Here is a 15,727-nt window from a genome sequence, read left to right as displayed (position 1 = left end):
CATGGATGGGCTAAAGGTCCCTGATGGCTTCCCCCAACCCAGTCCAATGGGATAACTGTCAACACCGTTCTTGTCTCTTCCAGGCTCCTCTGGCCCAGCCTGAGTCCCCCACAGCCTCAGCTGGAGATGAGGCTCGGTCCACTCCTGAGTCTGGGGAATCAGACAAGGAGTCAGTTGGCAGCAGTTCTGCTAGCAATGAGGGCGGCAGGCGGAAGGAGAAGTCGAAGCGAGATCGGGAGAAAGACAAGAAGAGAGCAGATTCCGTGGCTAACAAATTGGGCAGCTTTGGCAAAACCTTGGGCAGCAAGCTCAAGAAGAACATGGGAGGCCTGATGCACAGCAAGGGTTCTAAGCCTGGAGGGGTGGGAACGGGGTCAGGAGTAAGCAGTGGCACTGAGACACTGGAGAAGAAGAAGAAAAACTCACTGAAGAGCTGGAAGGGTGGCAAAGAGGAGGCAGCTGGGGATGGGCCTGTGTCTGAGAAGCCCACGTCTGAGTCTGTTGGTAATGGAGGGAGCAAGTATAGCCAGGAGGTGATGCAAAGCCTGGCCATTATGAGGATTGCAATGCAAGGGGAGGGGAAGTTTATTTTTGTTGGAACCCTGAAGATGGGTCACCGTCACCAATATCAGGAAGAGATGATCCAGCGCTACCTTTCTGATGCTGAGGAGAGATTCCTGGCAGAGCAGAAGCAGAAGGAGGCAGAGAGGAAGATCATGAATGGAGGGGTAGGGAGCGGGCCTCCTCCAGCCAAAAAGCCAGAGCCAGATGGCGGGGAGGAACAGCTGACTGCACTCCCAGCAGAGTCCAAGGCAATGGCATTCTCTACTGGTTACCCTGGGGGCTTTACTATCCCTCGGCCTTCTGGGGGTGGAGTCCACTGCCAGGAACCCCGGAGGCAGTTGGCAGGGGGTCCTTGTGGGGGGGGCCTACCACCATATGCCACCTTTCCCAGACAGTGCCCTCCTGGGCGACCCTACCCCCACCAGGACAGCATCCCTTCTCTGGAGCCAGGCAGTCACTCCAAGGAGGGAGTTCACAGGGGTACATTGTTACCACCTCCCTTCCGTGTGGCTGATTCCTATAGCAACGGCTACAGAGAGCCCCCTGAGCCAGATGGATGGGCTGGTGTTCCCCGGGGGCTTCCTCCAACCCAGACCAAATGCAAACAACCGAACTGCAGCTTCTATGGACACCCTGAGACAAACAACTTCTGCTCCTGCTGTTACAGGGAAGAACTGAGGAGGAGGGAACGGGAACTGGGTGGGGAACTGCTGGTGCACAGGTTCTAAATGGGTGGAACCTTGGAGGGCAAGGGGGCTAAACAAAGAAAGTTAAGCTCAACTAATTGGCTTATCAAGACCAAGCCCCCATGTTGATGGGGCAAATGCAGAAACGTTTGTGGGAGCCTGGCTGGTTACTTTTAAGTTGTGTGTTCGCTGGAGTGCTGCCAGGCTGGCAAGAGGAGGTCAGGGCTGAACGGTGCCTCAAGGCCTGTACTATTCCTTTGCAGAGCTTGACTTGATGGGACTGAGGATGTACAAGGTGGGAAAGAAGGTGATTCTATCTCATAATCCCTTGGGTCCCATCCAAGACCTAAGAGAAAGTAGTAGGGGAAGCTTTGGTGTGTGGGGATGGGAGGTGGGCAGAAGTCTGGGGGAGGAACAGGCAAAGGAGGTTCTCAGTCAATAAAAGAAAAAATAGACCAAAGTTCTTTTAGGTTGGAAAAAAGCACATGGTGGTGGAGTTGGGGAGCGTGGAGGGAAACTGGGAAACTGGACAAATTTGTATTGATTTGAATTAAGGTGGAAATTTGGGTTGGATAAATTCCTCCTGAAGGATCTGGAAAAACAAGGCAGTAATATGTACTCATGGGTGCTTGCTAGGAGGAGGGGGTAGTTTAATCACAGTTTTATTGAGATGAGAAAAGTAGGAACTTAAAAGGGAATTTCCTCTTAAGTTTTACTTCCTTCTAGTTAGAAGATTGACAATTGCCCACTATCTTTTTCTCATCCTTTTTGAGAAGCTGAGCTAAGTGAAGAAGGTTGTGATTTTGACTTTAATTTTATTTAATTAAAAAAAGAAAAAAGGTTCCCTCTGGGAAAGGGAAGACAGGGATGAGAAGAGCAGCTGTGTGTGTTGAATTTTCTCCAGGTGAATTGGTGCAGAGGTGATCTATTTTTTAACTACTTAGCAATAACCATACACTGAGGTTTGAGTGCACCTTGGGAAGGGGTGGGGGAAGGATAGACGTTTGGCCGGACTGTTTCAGACAAAACCAAAAACTTAAATAGAGTACTACCATCCTCTGCTGCTGTGTTTCTGTAGAAAACAACTTATTTTATTGACTAATTTTTTTTTTTTAAGGTAAAGAAACAAAAAGACCCCACCAAGCAAAAACATTTTAAAAAATTATTATTTTTTTTTCCTACATAAGTGATTCTTTTTTTCTTCCTCTCTACTTTTGGAGAATGAACTTAACATCCCGGCTTCTTTTGTTAAGCCATAGCTGACCTTAATCTGTGGTTAGTTTATTAAAATAATAAAAAAATACTTTGTAAGAGGAGATATTTTTGATATTAGGACTGATGTTGAAACATGGGGTGTGGGTTAGGGGCAATTTATAAAAAAGGTAGTTAGAGAAATATATTTTAGTGAACTATAACCACAGATCACAGATGACTCTCAGTGAGCTGATCTGTCTTTGGATTTCTTTGTTTCCCTGACCCACCCCTGTTCTCTAGGGGGTGGGAGTGGACACAGCAGGGGGAGGTCCTTTGCATTTTGCACAAAGCACAAGTCTGGACAGCCTATGCTCTGCCCAGAGCCATTTCTAAGAGCTTTAAACCAGAAGACCTATCCTGGGCCAATTTTCCTTTTTCTTTATATTTTTTCTGGGGGGAAAAAAAATCAACTATGCAATTGTATACGCTCCTGGGTGCATATGAAGAAGTGGAATATGTGTACTTATGTGTCCAGAGTGTTAATTGGGGCTATTTTTCTGTACTTGGATTTCTTTTATGAGGTATGTACTCATAGCCCATCCCATGGAATGTAATCCCCACATTTGATCTAAGCAGACGTGGGCTGAGTGTGTGCCTGTGTGTGTGTGCATGTGTGTGTGTGTGTGTGGGGGATTCTTATATGCATATGTTCCTTCTGCCCAGTCAGGAAAGTGTTCATCCTACTTCCTCCTTGGTAAATAAGCCAGTGAGGACTGTCCTCCTCATTGGAACTGTTCACAATTTAGAAAGATTCCTTTCTAGGCCAGCCCGTGGCTCACTCGGTAGAGTGCGGTGCTGATAACACCAAGGCCACGGGTTCGGATCCTATATAGGGATGGCCGGTTTGCTCACTGGCTGAGCGTGGTGCTGACAACACCAAGCCAAGGGTTGAGATCCCCTTACCGGTCATCTTTAAAAAAAAAAAAAAAAAGAAAGATTCCTTTCTCCTCAACAAACTCAAAACTCACTTATTTTCCAAATCTGATACTCTGTTGATTTAATAATTTCCTATGGCTATTAATTCTTAGGATTTTATTTGAAAATAGATTGGTTTTAAGGAGCCAATGAGGTTCCAAAGGAGGGGATGTATATATTTCTGGGCAGGGTTGGAACCTAGTATGAGATGAGTACTCCCTTCAGATGCAAAATGTAAGGGGGTACCAATAAACTCAGTAATCAAAATAAATACTTTTTAAAAAATGTGGTATTTTAAAAAAATGAGTGCAAAAAAACTATGTTGAACAAAATAGCAAAGATAGGATCCAATAGGACCAGGATTAGGATAAGGGAAGTGAGACTGAATTGAGCAAGTATGGGGATGAATCCTGTCTTTATTTATGTTTTTAATGTTTATCATGGATGTTTTTACATTAATTTTGATTTTTAAAAAATATTGCATTAAGGGCCGGCCCATGGCTCACTTGGGAGAGTGTGGTGCTGATAACACCAAGGCCACAGGTTCGGATCCCTATACAGGGATGGCCGGCTAGCTCACTTGGGTGAGCGTGGTGCTGACAACACCAAGTCAAGGGTTAAGATCCCCTTACTGGTCATGTTTAAAAAAAAAAAAAAAAAGGTATTAAAATAGTATTTATCTTGGTTCTGAGTTTTTTGACATCCCTTAAATTTTGTGCTCAAGGTGAGTGCCTTGCTCACCTCACCCTACTGTCCCCATTTCTGGGGTTAGGCCATCACCACGTGACACGCACCAAACAACAGGTGGCTCAAATTCACACCCTGAATTTGCACAGCCCACCTAGCTTTCCCTTAGGCCTCTATATCATAGGATGCTGGTCTGGACCAATAGGAATGGTAGCAGATCAGGGGTTTTCCCAGAGAATAAAACCAGAGAAGTTTTGGTTCTCTACTGGACTGCTGTGTTTGGATTTGATCTGTTATTAGATTCTAGTTAATACTTTTTGTTTTTAAAAACTGAGGACAAATGAACAAAAACAGAAACCTTGTATCACATTTGTTTTTTGTTTTATTTATAAATTAGCTAATCCCAATTCCTTTTGCCCTCTTTTCAAAGAAAAAAAAGGTGGAAATTCTGGGGGGTGGTCTAGGGGTGAATATGGTAAAATAGGGCTTTAGACCCTGTAGCTTTTCATTGATAAAAAAATTTTTTTTCATTTGGGAAGGTAACTTTATTGAGACATTGGAAAACCTCCATTCTAAGGATGAGGGACCCTGAGACAATGGATATTTTTTTTTATAGGAGACGGTAAAGTTTGTTTTGCTTTATTCTTTGGGGGAGGGGTTGAGTGGGATGGGGGTCAAGGAATAATACCTGGGAAATGAAGACAGACTCAGATTGGTTTGTTACTGGGAAGATCAGGGGGTGGAAGAGGCCATGCAAGTACTATGTTGGGGAGAGGGGAGGGAGGGGTATGTGGCATGCATTCAAAATAAGGAAAAATTCCTTAAGTAAGGAGGGGTATGTAGACAAAGGGGGGGCTCTACCCTGTAACCCTAGATGAGGGATAATATCATCTTTCAGGCTTAAATTTAAGTGCACTTAGTTCCTTTAATCCAGGGCATTCAGGGTGTCTACTGAAATTTTTAATGGAGGGGGGATTTTCAGGGTTTTTATTTTTCCCCTTTTGATTTAAGACAGTGCTACCCCCTTCACTCTACATTCCCTACCCCAGCACCAAAGGAGCAAGTATACTATAGGTTAGGCCTCCAAATCCCTCCCTTAACCTATGCTGTTTTTATTGAGAGGTAAAAGATTTAACCAAAAGCTTTCCCACAAAATAAAAAAATGACATAATTTTTTTTTTAAAGATCCAGTGTCTTTAAGGAGTTGGGATCGTGTTAAACTCAGTGCTGTCCAGGGCCTTGGGAGGGAAGTACCTTCCCTCTCCTATTGGTTCAGATTCTTCTCAAGCAACACTATAGCCCACAGACCAATAAAGCAAAAATTGGCAATGATAATGAAATACACAATTCGTATAGTCTGTGATACTGAACCCAAAAGAATGGAGCTGGTTCTGAATGACTTCTGAGAACCAAGTTTTTGCCATTCTTAACTGCTTTCAGCTACATGTCCTAGGTTCCAGTCACATTTTTTCTTTCTCAATAAAGGAAATTATTTCAGCAATAATTGTCCCTGAGTTCTCAGACACCTCTGGATTCTGTGTCCTCTTCTTTCTCCAAGAAGTCATTGCCCCAGATACATAGCCACAGGTGAGAAGACAGAATGAGAAGCCCCTTCCGGGCCTGGAATCACCTGCACCCCAGATTTTTCTAATTTCCTTCTTTCCCCTCCAGGCCCTTCAACTGCAGATTCAGTGAGTCATACAGGCAGTCTGTCTCTTTTACTTTGCAGATACCCAGTCTGCAAAGTACTGGGTGTTTTGCCCTCTATACTTAAGTTGATTAACAAAATATTTATTATAATGTCCCCAGTTAGACTTTCTCTGTGCCACTTCCCTTCGTTGACCACGTGGGTAAGGGGCAGCAGAAAAGAGCAATGGAAGCTGGCTGGCAGTAGCTAAGAAGGGTGGGGGTGGGAAGGACCTTGGCCTCCTTCTGTGCTTATAACTGGATCTGTGACTCATCCTGTGAGTCACTCAGCTCCACCCTCCTCCTCCAGCTGCCCCTCCCAGCAGCCTTTACTCCTGGCACAAACCCGCAACCAGACAAGGATTCTGAAAATGGAAAAGTCTGATAGAGCCCCTTGCCTCTCCACCCTTCCTTTCATCCAGTAAACTTCTGAGTGGGTGTGGGGGTGGTGAGAGGTAGTTTTCCTGTTACTTAACCCTCAGCTCTGCCCCCTTGCATTCCCAGTTAGGTGCTGATCCAAATCACCCAGTTTATTTCTCCCTCTGGTTTCTCCTATTCCCCTGATGATGTTTGCTCTGTATTCCTCCGCTGCTCCCATACCTCAAAGTGTTAAAAATAGAATGAATCTTGGAATGAAGGGTGGTGGAGAAAAGGAAAGTGGATAATGGGATTTTAAAATGGTGGTACACACCTCCTCCTATGCTCTATTTTCTTACGACAGACCTTGGGAAGTATTTTCTTCCCCCAAGAGGTTGAGGACCATAGAATGCAGGGGGTGGGGGGTGGTGAGGTGGGGTGGTGGTGCTTGGTAGCCTTTAGGACTTCTAGAATCAGGCTTCTGGGCCACCTAGCAGGTGTATACATACATATGTTCCAGAGTGACTCCCTGTCTCACAATATCTTCACTATTTCCACAGTTACATCCAAGACAGGGAACTTCTAAAGTTGAGGCCGGAAGGATGTGTGTGCTGGGGGCGGGAAGGGGGAGTTGAATGTCCCTTTGGAAAATTGGGGCCACCACCTAAGGATGCTGCCTCTGTAGACTCAAAAACAATAATAAAAAAAACCCAGCTAATTAACGCTTTTGTACTTGATTTCCTGTCTTTTTCATGTCTCAATATATATTTTTGTATTGCTGCCCCCAAGTCACCCTCAGCTGCAGCTCCTTTACTTCCCTCTTAGTGCCACCCCCCTTACTCATCTTTGCTTCTTGGGTTGCAGGGAGGAGGGATGGGCTTGTTGAGCTGATGAGAGGTTTACAGCTCTCACCTTTGAAAATCCTGAACATGAATTATTTATTTGGAGATCTGGTGTCAGTTGGAGGGGTGGAGTCAGTAGCTGGAGTGGGCTTTCATTCCCAATTGGTTGGTTGGGGTGTGTGTGTGTTGGGGAGGGGCAGGGTTAAGTGGAAAGGTCTTTCCCTTGCACCTCCCACCCCCACCCCCATGACTTGCACACCTGTACTTGTGTCTGCATCCTGGACACACTGCAATTTCTCTTCATACTTCTCCACGGAACTCTTCACATAAGGCTTGTTTCATGCTCTCTGGAGGATATACAAAAACACTTCAACCAGCCCCGCTCCCCAATTCTTGGGCCTCCCCTGACAAAATCCCCTGAGGTCTAATTTCCATTTACTTCCTCTTCTCTACCACTTTTGTCAGGTTTGTTGGGGGAGGCAGTAAGGAGACCTGAACTACTTTTGCATTTCTACCTGCCCCCCTCCCTGCCACCCACTTAGAGCTTCCCAGGGAAGTAAGCACTGAGAGTCCAGAGAGGTAGCCCAAATTATTCCAGTTAAATAGTTTGTGTTACTGCTCTCTTCAAACAGTTTCCAATACTCATTTACAGAAAGAGAATAGGCTCTGGGATTGGGGTAAAGAAGGGAGTCTGTATTTTTCTCCCAGTCCCCCATTTTTCCCCCATCTTTCTCAGGCTCCTCCATTTCCTCTCCGTTTTTCCAAAATTGTGTGTATTCTCCTTTAAGGGGCTGGGCATCTCCGCCGCCCTCTCCAGAGTCGACTGAAGTTTCCGAGGAGCCTACTCTGGCTGGGCTGGACACACCTTTAAAAAGACCCCCAAACTGTGCTTCATGCACCTCAAATGTGCTTTCCCTTGTGTCCTCTCCCCTGCCTCTCTCCTTAACTTCTCTCGTCTCAACTACAAGACTCAGCCTCTCCCCAACGGGGTTGAGCATCCTTGAGGTTTCCCACCCTTAACTGCTCCTTCCCGGATGGAGCCAGAGAAATGTGGTGGGGGGGCCGGGGCCAGAGTTTCAACATTGTCCCCCAGAAGGAGGAGCCAGAGATGGGGGTAAGGAGAAGAAATTGGTGGGGTGGGGGTGGGGTGGTTAGCAAGATGTTGTGAATGGGGATGAGGTCGAGATAAAAGGGGGAAGAAAAGGATCTAGAGGAGGAAGGGGGTGTGCCTGTCATACCAAGGGTTGATGGAGCGTGGTCTGCCTTTTCCAGTCTCAAGTTCATTGTCTCATTATCCATTAACCAGCCCCTCCCTTTACTGTCTGCCAACCCTGGTCCTGAGTTCCCCACAGACACTGATCTCAGTTTCCCCTGAGAGTCTGAGTGTGGGCCTCTAAAGGCGGCTACTAAGGTAATCCCAGACCCCAGGGTTGGGAAGGTGTAGGGATTAACCCTATACACTTCTCAGCTCTGCGGACCAAGGTCTGTCCAGGGAAGCAGGATGCCGGAGCCCAGGAATCATCAGCTTGGCAGTTGCCTGGCCTCTGGGTGCCTCCCAGGTAATACCCTTCTAATATTTCTGATCTCCAAATACTCCTCTAAATTCCATCCTAATCCAACCTTGTTTCATATCCTCACCAAAGATACCTCTGTATTTCTCTCCCTGCTCAAAGTGATTCTGTCTGAGGCTTGCTCTCTTCTCTATTCAGAGCTGGCTGAGAGCTTGGACCTTGACATTTCCTGTTTTCTTGATGCTGTTACACCTTTTCTCATTTACTTATTCAATAAATATTTGGGTGCTTACTATGTGCCAGGCCCTGTTCTAGGCTCTGTTCTAATTACAGAGGTTAAAAAATATACAAATTCTCTTTCCTCATAAGCTTACATTCGAGCAAGTTTAGGGGAGGATTTTCATCTTTCCTTATTACATCTTCTTGACTCACAGGACTGGGCATATACAAGTGTGGGCAACACTGGGAATAGTTATAACCTGGCTTGCCTTCTTCCCCTTTAGGGGAGCGGATCCTAGCATGGGCCCCCGGGGTGAGGAAAGGGCTGGAACCTGAATTGCCTGGAACCTTGTTCTGTACCAACTTTAGGGTCACCTTCCAGCCCTGTGGATGGCAGCGGAGTCAGGTGAGATGATTAGGGCAATAGAAAGGACAGCTAGTGGGAAATGGGTAGGGGAGTCTAGAAGGATTTAGACAAACATTATGGGTTAAGGGCTGTCTTTTGAATGTATCAGTGATAGTCAATGGAGAGTATCCCTAGAGGAGGTTGTGGGCTGCCAGAGTAGGAAAGTGAGGGATATTTCAGATGTCTGTAGCATCAGTCATGTACTTCCTCTAGGACACTCCCCTGAGCAGTGAATATGATTTTGCCCTGATCAACATTGGGCGATTAGAGGCTGGTAAGTGTGGGGGTTTGGTGAATGAGATCACTGGGGGTGTTGGAACCCCTCTTTATCCTCCTCCTATTCTCAGAAGACAGCCAGGGATGGAGTGGGATGGGCTGGAAGAGATCCTCCTAAAGGGACCCTGATCCATGGTTACACTGCTCTCTAACTCTTGACTTTAGTGAGTGGCTTGTCCCGAATCCAGCTCCTCCGTCCAGGGTCCCTGCTTAAATTTATCCCCGAGGAGATTCTGATTCATGGGCGTGACTTCCGGCTACTCAGAGTTGCTTTCGAGGCTGGAGGACTAGAGCCTCAGGCCTTTCAGGTAAGAGGCCCCTAACCTGAGGTTCTCTCCTCACCTTAGAATTTTGGGATCCATTCGCTGGTAACTGCAAATACTTCCCCACCCTCCAGGATCCTTCTCATCATTCCTCCTGTTTCTCTCCTTAAGATGCTAAAAGGCTAGGAGGCTAGGATAAGTGATAATGAGAGTAAGGGAGACTGAATTCTAGCCTGGTTCTACCAATTACCAGCAGTGTGACTGTGGGAGAGTTTCCTCCTCTGAAAAATGGGGAAGTTTGGATAACATTATTCCTAAAATTCCTTCCAGAACTAATATTCTGTGATTCTTTGGTTCTGGATTTGTTCTCCTGACCCCAGTCCCCATGACCTGTGGAAGCCCTTTCTCTAGGGATTTCGCTGTTCTTCTCTATTGGTGGTAAAGACAGTGCAGCAACATGTGGGCTCCACTTCCTTCTTTTCACTTCTTCAGTCTGAGACAAAAGGATGGGATGTCCTTTCCTCCACAGGTGACCACAGCCATCGTGCAAGCCAAAGCTCAGAGCAGTCAAGCCCAACAGTATGCAGGGTTAACCCTGAGCAAGGCTGGTGAGTGAGGGTGCTTTAGGGTAAGGAATCTGAAGAAGCAGAGACTGGATAATGACAAAGGGGCTGAACAGCTGTCTCTGGTTCCTCTTCACTCTCTTCCATGCCCCACTCCTGCTCCAGGCCAGGGTTCTGGCTCCAGAAAACCACCTATTCCTCTCTTGGAGACATCAGAAGACTGGGAGACTGAGCGAAAGAAGCAGGGGGCCAGAGGCTGGAGGGTCAGCACTGTCAATGAGAGGTTCGACATAGCCACCAGGTGATCCCCAAGTCCACCCCAAGACCGACTGCCCTCTCAGTCTTCCCATAGTTCCCTGATCCTCTAAAGCTACGTCTTCACACAAACTCCAGCCTCCTAGGACATCCACAAAGCTGTCCCCTTACCTTCTTGATCTCTAAACCTGAGATCTCTTGGAATGGTCCCTCCAAAGCAGCTTTCTTGTAATAACAGCTTTACACTGTAATGAAGTCACTGGGCCAAGCTGTGACATCACTCTCAATTTCACAGCCTCCCTCGTTACTTCTGGGTCCCTATCCGAATTCTGGACAGTGAGGTCAGGAGAGCATTTGGCCACTTCCATCAGAGCCGTGGGCCGGTCAGTATAAGGGTTAGGGTAATGGTTGGGGATTAGAGGGTCATGGGAGGTCAGGGGACGATGTGGAGGGAGGGATCCCTGTGAGATCGGTGTGGGGGCAAGGGTAGCTTGGGGCTCGGAGTTTCTCCCACAGTGACCCTTTTCTCACCCATCTGAAGCGCCTATCCTGGCATCACCCTGGGGGCAGTGATCTTCTCCGGTGTGGAGGCTTCTATACAGCCAGTGACCCTAACAAGGAGGATATCAGGTGAGGGGGATTTTGAAGAGAAGAATCAAGGGCTAGGTATTCAGGGAAGACTCCTGCCATTATTTTCTGACTCCCTCTCCTCCAGAGCAGTGGAGTTGATGCTCCAGGCTGGGCATTCAGATGTTGTCCTGGTAGACACTATGGATGAGCTGCCTAGTCTTGCAGATGTCCAACTTGCCCACTTGAGGCTGAGAGCCCTGTGCCTGCCTGGTAAGAATAACCTTTGACTCCTCACCCCTAGGTCTACTGACCCTAACCTGGCTTACCCTTTGCATGCTACAGATGAGCAGGCAAATGATCCTTAGTTTTCTACTCAACTCCCATGTCTCACAGACTCACTAATTTCCTGTCTTCTTGACCCCCAACTTATTATTTTAAAAACAGCTTTATTGAGATATAATGTACATATCATAAAATTCACATTCACCCCTCTTAAGTGTACAATTCAATGAATTTTAATATATTTACAATGTTGTAAAACTATCACCACAATTTAATTTTAGAAACCTCATGGCCGTTTATAGTTACTTTCCATTCCTACCCACAGGCCTAGGCAACTACTACCTGGCTTATTCTTAAACCATCAGGCTATAGACCTGATTTCTAAATCCTGAGTTCTCCTGATCTCTTTGCCCTTCTGATCCCTCTATTATCAGATTCATCTGTAGCTGAAGATAAATGGCTCTCAGCCCTGGAAGGAACACGATGGTTGGACTACGTCAGGTACTCCCCACCTTCTAGCCATTATTTATAATTCAACCTTCCCTAACCTTCTGTTAACTTGGACTCCTAAACAGCCTTCCATTAACTCTGCTCCTCATTTTCCCAAGAACACTGTTATTTGCTGCTCCTTAGAGGAAGGGGCAGAATTTTGGAGTCTGCTTATACTCCATCCCATGACCCATTATGCCCTTGTCCTGGGCTTATTCTTCCCCTCCTCCTCACCTGCCTCTCCAGGTCTTGTCTTCGAAAGGCCAGTGACATCTCAGTCTTAGTGACATCCAGGGTTCGTTCTGTAGTACTTCAAGGTGAGTTTCTTGGGTCAGTCCACTCCATTCCTTGCCTTTTTCCTTTACCTACCTGACTGGATTCTGTTCAGGGAGGGAGACCCATAAGGCTTCTTTGTCCCATTCTAGTGCTAGCATCCTCCATTCCTGTTGCTAGTAACTACCCAAGAGCTTTAACACTCATCCTTCAGTGCTACCTCTGCCTCCCCACTACAGCTTGTGGTCCCTAACACTCTAGGGTATTCTTAGCCCCTCCTTCTCCCAGTGTATGGGGACTGGAGTTGGGATGGACAGGGCAATGTGGAAGCTGGTTTGAAAATTGTGATTTTGCCTCCTAAGTGTGACACTGGGTATTTCTGTCCAGGTGGAGTCTATGAATCATTCAAGGTTTTTATTTTCTTTTTACTTCTATGTGCTTTCTCAATTCTGCCTCCCCCAAATTTTCCCCCTCTGTGCCTCTCACTTCTTGCCATGTTTCCTCTTCTCATTCTCTCCTGCCCTAGTTTCTTGGATCCCCCTTTTTTGTCCCTTCTTCCTCTTCATCACCCAGAGCGCGGTGACCGTGATCTCAATGGCCTCCTCTCTTCACTCGTCCAGCTGCTTTCAGCCCCTGAAGCTCGAACACTGTTTGGCTTCCAATCACTAGTGCAGCGAGAGTGGGTGGCAGCTGGACACCCCTTCCTGACCCGGCTTGGGGGAACTGGGGCCAATGAAGAGGTGAGAACAATTTAGGAGGGTACTGGGGAGGGAGTTTACTGCTAAAGAAGTAAGGGGATGAGAAAATTATATAGTATAATTGAATGGAGGTGAGTCAGGTCAGAAGGATCCTGAGGTTAGGCTGAGTTTGAAGACCCAGATGAGTGAGGCCCCACAATCGCCTAGTACCCTCAATTCAGATTTTCATTTCCTGACCTCCTTACTGTTCTCTGTTCCCTGTGTCCCCCACCCCCCATAATTTTGTCATCTTTCCCCTTCAGGTCCTCACAATCACTTCCAATCTCCTAATTTCTCTCTTCTCAGGCCCCTGTGTTTCTCCTCTTCCTTGACTGTGTCTGGCAGCTCCTCCAGCAGTTTCCAGCTGAGTTTGAATTCTCCGAGTTTTTCCTTCTTGCTCTTCATGACAGTGTCAGGGTTCCTGACACCCTTACCTTCCTGAGAGATACTCCCTGGGAGCGTGGAAAGCAGAGTGGACAGGTCAGTGACTACCATTTTTTTAACTTTTTTTTCTCCATTGAGAAACACTTTCTTTTTTTTTTTAAAAGATGACCGGTAAGGGGATCTTAACCCTAGACTTGGTGTCAGCACCATGCTCTCCCAAGTGAGCTAACCGGCCATCCCTATATAGGGATCTGAACTCGTGGACTTGGTGTTATCAGCACCGCACTCTCCCAAGTGAGCCACGGGCCGGCCCTGAGAAATACTTTCTGAAGTTTAGTCTTGATTTGTTTTATAGGAAGTGAGATTGGAGTTTGGGGGGCAGTGCGGGGTGGGGGGGAGGAGTTGACACTCATTCGCAGGACTAGACTTTTGCCCTACATCTGGTTCCTAGAATAAGAGGTGAGTTTTATGCTTTGTCTCTAGATCTGGGAGGATTATATTTTTGCGTGTGTGTAAACATCCATTTTCTTGCTTCCTCTGTCCAGTTCAACTCTTATACACAAGTCTACACTCCAGAGTACTCGCAGCCCTCAGCTGGGAACTCTGTTAACCTACAGCTGTCTGTCTGGGACTGGGATTTACGCTACAGCAATGAACAGATACTACAGTTCCATAATCCTGGTTATGATCCAGAGTACTGCCCAGATTCCTGGCTCCCTAAACAGCAGGTGAGGTGTCTAAACTTCCTAAATTCCCTTAACTTTCCTACAGGCTCATGCTACTAGACGGGGAGAGGTAGAAAGACACAGTGAATTCATCAGGGTAAACTACCCCACCCATCTTCTGCAGCTGTCACTAGTAGTCCCTATCCCCAGGAAGACAGAAGTCCTAGACTATCACAGAGGGCATCCTTTTTGTCTTCCTCATTTCTGTTTATTAGTCTCCCTGTCTCATTTTGCAAGTTTCCTTAAAATCAACTTTAATCAGTCCTGAGACTGATTAGGTGAAGCCTAATGAGAGCAGAAGAGTTCTGAGAATGAGGCTTGTAGTTTTAGTCACTAGGGCAATGAGTGGGTGGCAGCTGGACACCCCTTTCTGACCCAGATGTGGGAAATTGGGGTTATCTGGTTTCTCAGTTACCAGTTGGTTTCCCTTTTACCTTTAGCCGAGCTTCATGGTTCCTGGACCTCCCAGTTCTGTGTGGCTCTTCTCTAGAGGGGCCCTGACCCCACTGAATCAGCTCTGTCCTTGGCGAGATAGTCACTCCCTCCTGGCAGTCTCTTCTCGTTGGCTCCCTCGACCTGCTATCTCCTCTGAAAGTCTGGCTGACCAGGAGTGGGGGCTTCCCTCACATTGGGGAGCTTGCCCTTTACCTCCAGGGCTGCTGCTGCCTGGATATCTGGGACCCCAGATCAGGCTCTGGAGACGCTGCTACCTGAGGGGAAGGCTTGAGGTCCAGGTGAGAAGGGAAAACAGGGACTGGGAGTGGGAGAAAGGGCTTGACTGCTGGACCTGACGAACAGGGGCTAGAAAGGCAAGGGGCTAGGGGGTACTGGGAAGTGAAGTACCATTCCTGTTGATATCAAACTGGGAAGGCTTGGGCGTACAAAGGCAGGGGACGGGAGGAACTGCTTGGAGTTTAGATTAAGTGGAATTTAGGGCATAGTTAGGGAAAGAGAATTAAAGACACCAGAAGTAGCGAACAGATTTTAGAAGCAGAGGGCTAGAGCTGCAATAATATTCCTCTCTGCCCCTCTTTGCCCCCTTTCCAGATGGGCCTCTCAGCTCCCACAGTCTCTGGCCTCCAGGATGAGCTATCCCATCTTCAGGAGCTATTAAGGAAATGGACACCAAGAATATCTCCTGAGGATCACTCCAAGAAAAGAGATTCAAATACCATTCTCTCCCAATCCCGTTGAAATTGCTGGCATTCACGAAGGCAGGGTGGAGGGAGATCTGGGATAAGGGAGGGTTCTAATTCTATTTTTCATATCTGGCCTTGCTCCCTCAGCTTTCATACTCCAGCCCTTAAACAAGTTCACTTAGGAGACTTCAGTTTCCATTGCAGATAGTGGTGCTAATCTTCTCCAACTCTTCCTGTCTTGTTTGGTTCCTGAAGATAAATATTTTTTTCCCTGTGATTTGAAGAATTAAGCGGCAGAGGGTTAGCTCAGTTGGTTAGAGCACTGCCTTTAACACAAGGTCAAGGGTTCAGATCCCCTTACTGGCCAGCCACCAAAAAGCAAACAAAGAACTGAGAAACAAAAACAATCCAGAATGTAATCGCTTTTTTTTTTTAAAGGGCAATTCTGTCCCTTTTGGGTAACCTGCTGTTAAATTGTGAGATCAGAGACGCTGTTCGGCAGTCCCAACAAGGGGCCTAAAGACCTCATTCTCACCCCCTCTTTGCTGCTTAACTCCAATTTCTATTTCTTCCCTTATAGTCTTCTATGGGAATGAGGTGGATATGGGAGACACCCTGTCTCTTCTAACTGTATATTTTTGTAG

General features: G+C 46.8%; 2 protein-coding genes across 3 annotated transcripts in view; both read left to right on the top strand.

Moving 5' to 3' along the window:
• Positions 1-4,862, top strand: part of OTUD7B (OTU deubiquitinase 7B) — a 52,778-nt gene extending 47,916 nt beyond the window's left edge. For both annotated transcript variants that reach the window (XM_063103916.1, XM_063103917.1), the window contains exon 12: positions 84-4,862. In XM_063103916.1, the coding sequence (XP_062959986.1) occupies positions 84-1,292 (1,209 nt within the window). In that variant the 3' untranslated portion in view covers positions 1,293-4,862. The remainder of the gene's footprint in view (positions 1-83) is intronic.
• A 3,171-nt stretch (positions 4,863-8,033) lies between these two features.
• MTMR11 (myotubularin related protein 11) lies at positions 8,034-15,727 on the top strand. Its single transcript, XM_063106361.1, is given in 18 exon segments — positions 8,034-8,105; positions 8,460-8,550; positions 9,006-9,127; positions 9,341-9,401; positions 9,569-9,711; positions 10,196-10,274; positions 10,395-10,530; positions 10,780-10,867; positions 11,026-11,114; positions 11,200-11,324; positions 11,771-11,837; positions 12,072-12,142; positions 12,672-12,838; positions 13,142-13,315; positions 13,765-13,947; positions 14,385-14,678; positions 14,992-15,126; positions 15,128-15,727. Coding segments are annotated over 18 exon segments (2,148 nt in total). The 5' UTR covers positions 8,034-8,039; the 3' UTR covers positions 15,185-15,727.

The sequence above is a fragment of the Cynocephalus volans genome, chromosome 8 (assembly GCF_027409185.1).
Source record: "Cynocephalus volans isolate mCynVol1 chromosome 8, mCynVol1.pri, whole genome shotgun sequence".
Classification (NCBI taxonomy): domain Eukaryota; kingdom Metazoa; phylum Chordata; class Mammalia; order Dermoptera; family Cynocephalidae; genus Cynocephalus; species Cynocephalus volans.
Note: the sequence above shows the minus strand (reverse complement) of the source record. Positions and strands in the feature narration are given on the sequence as shown.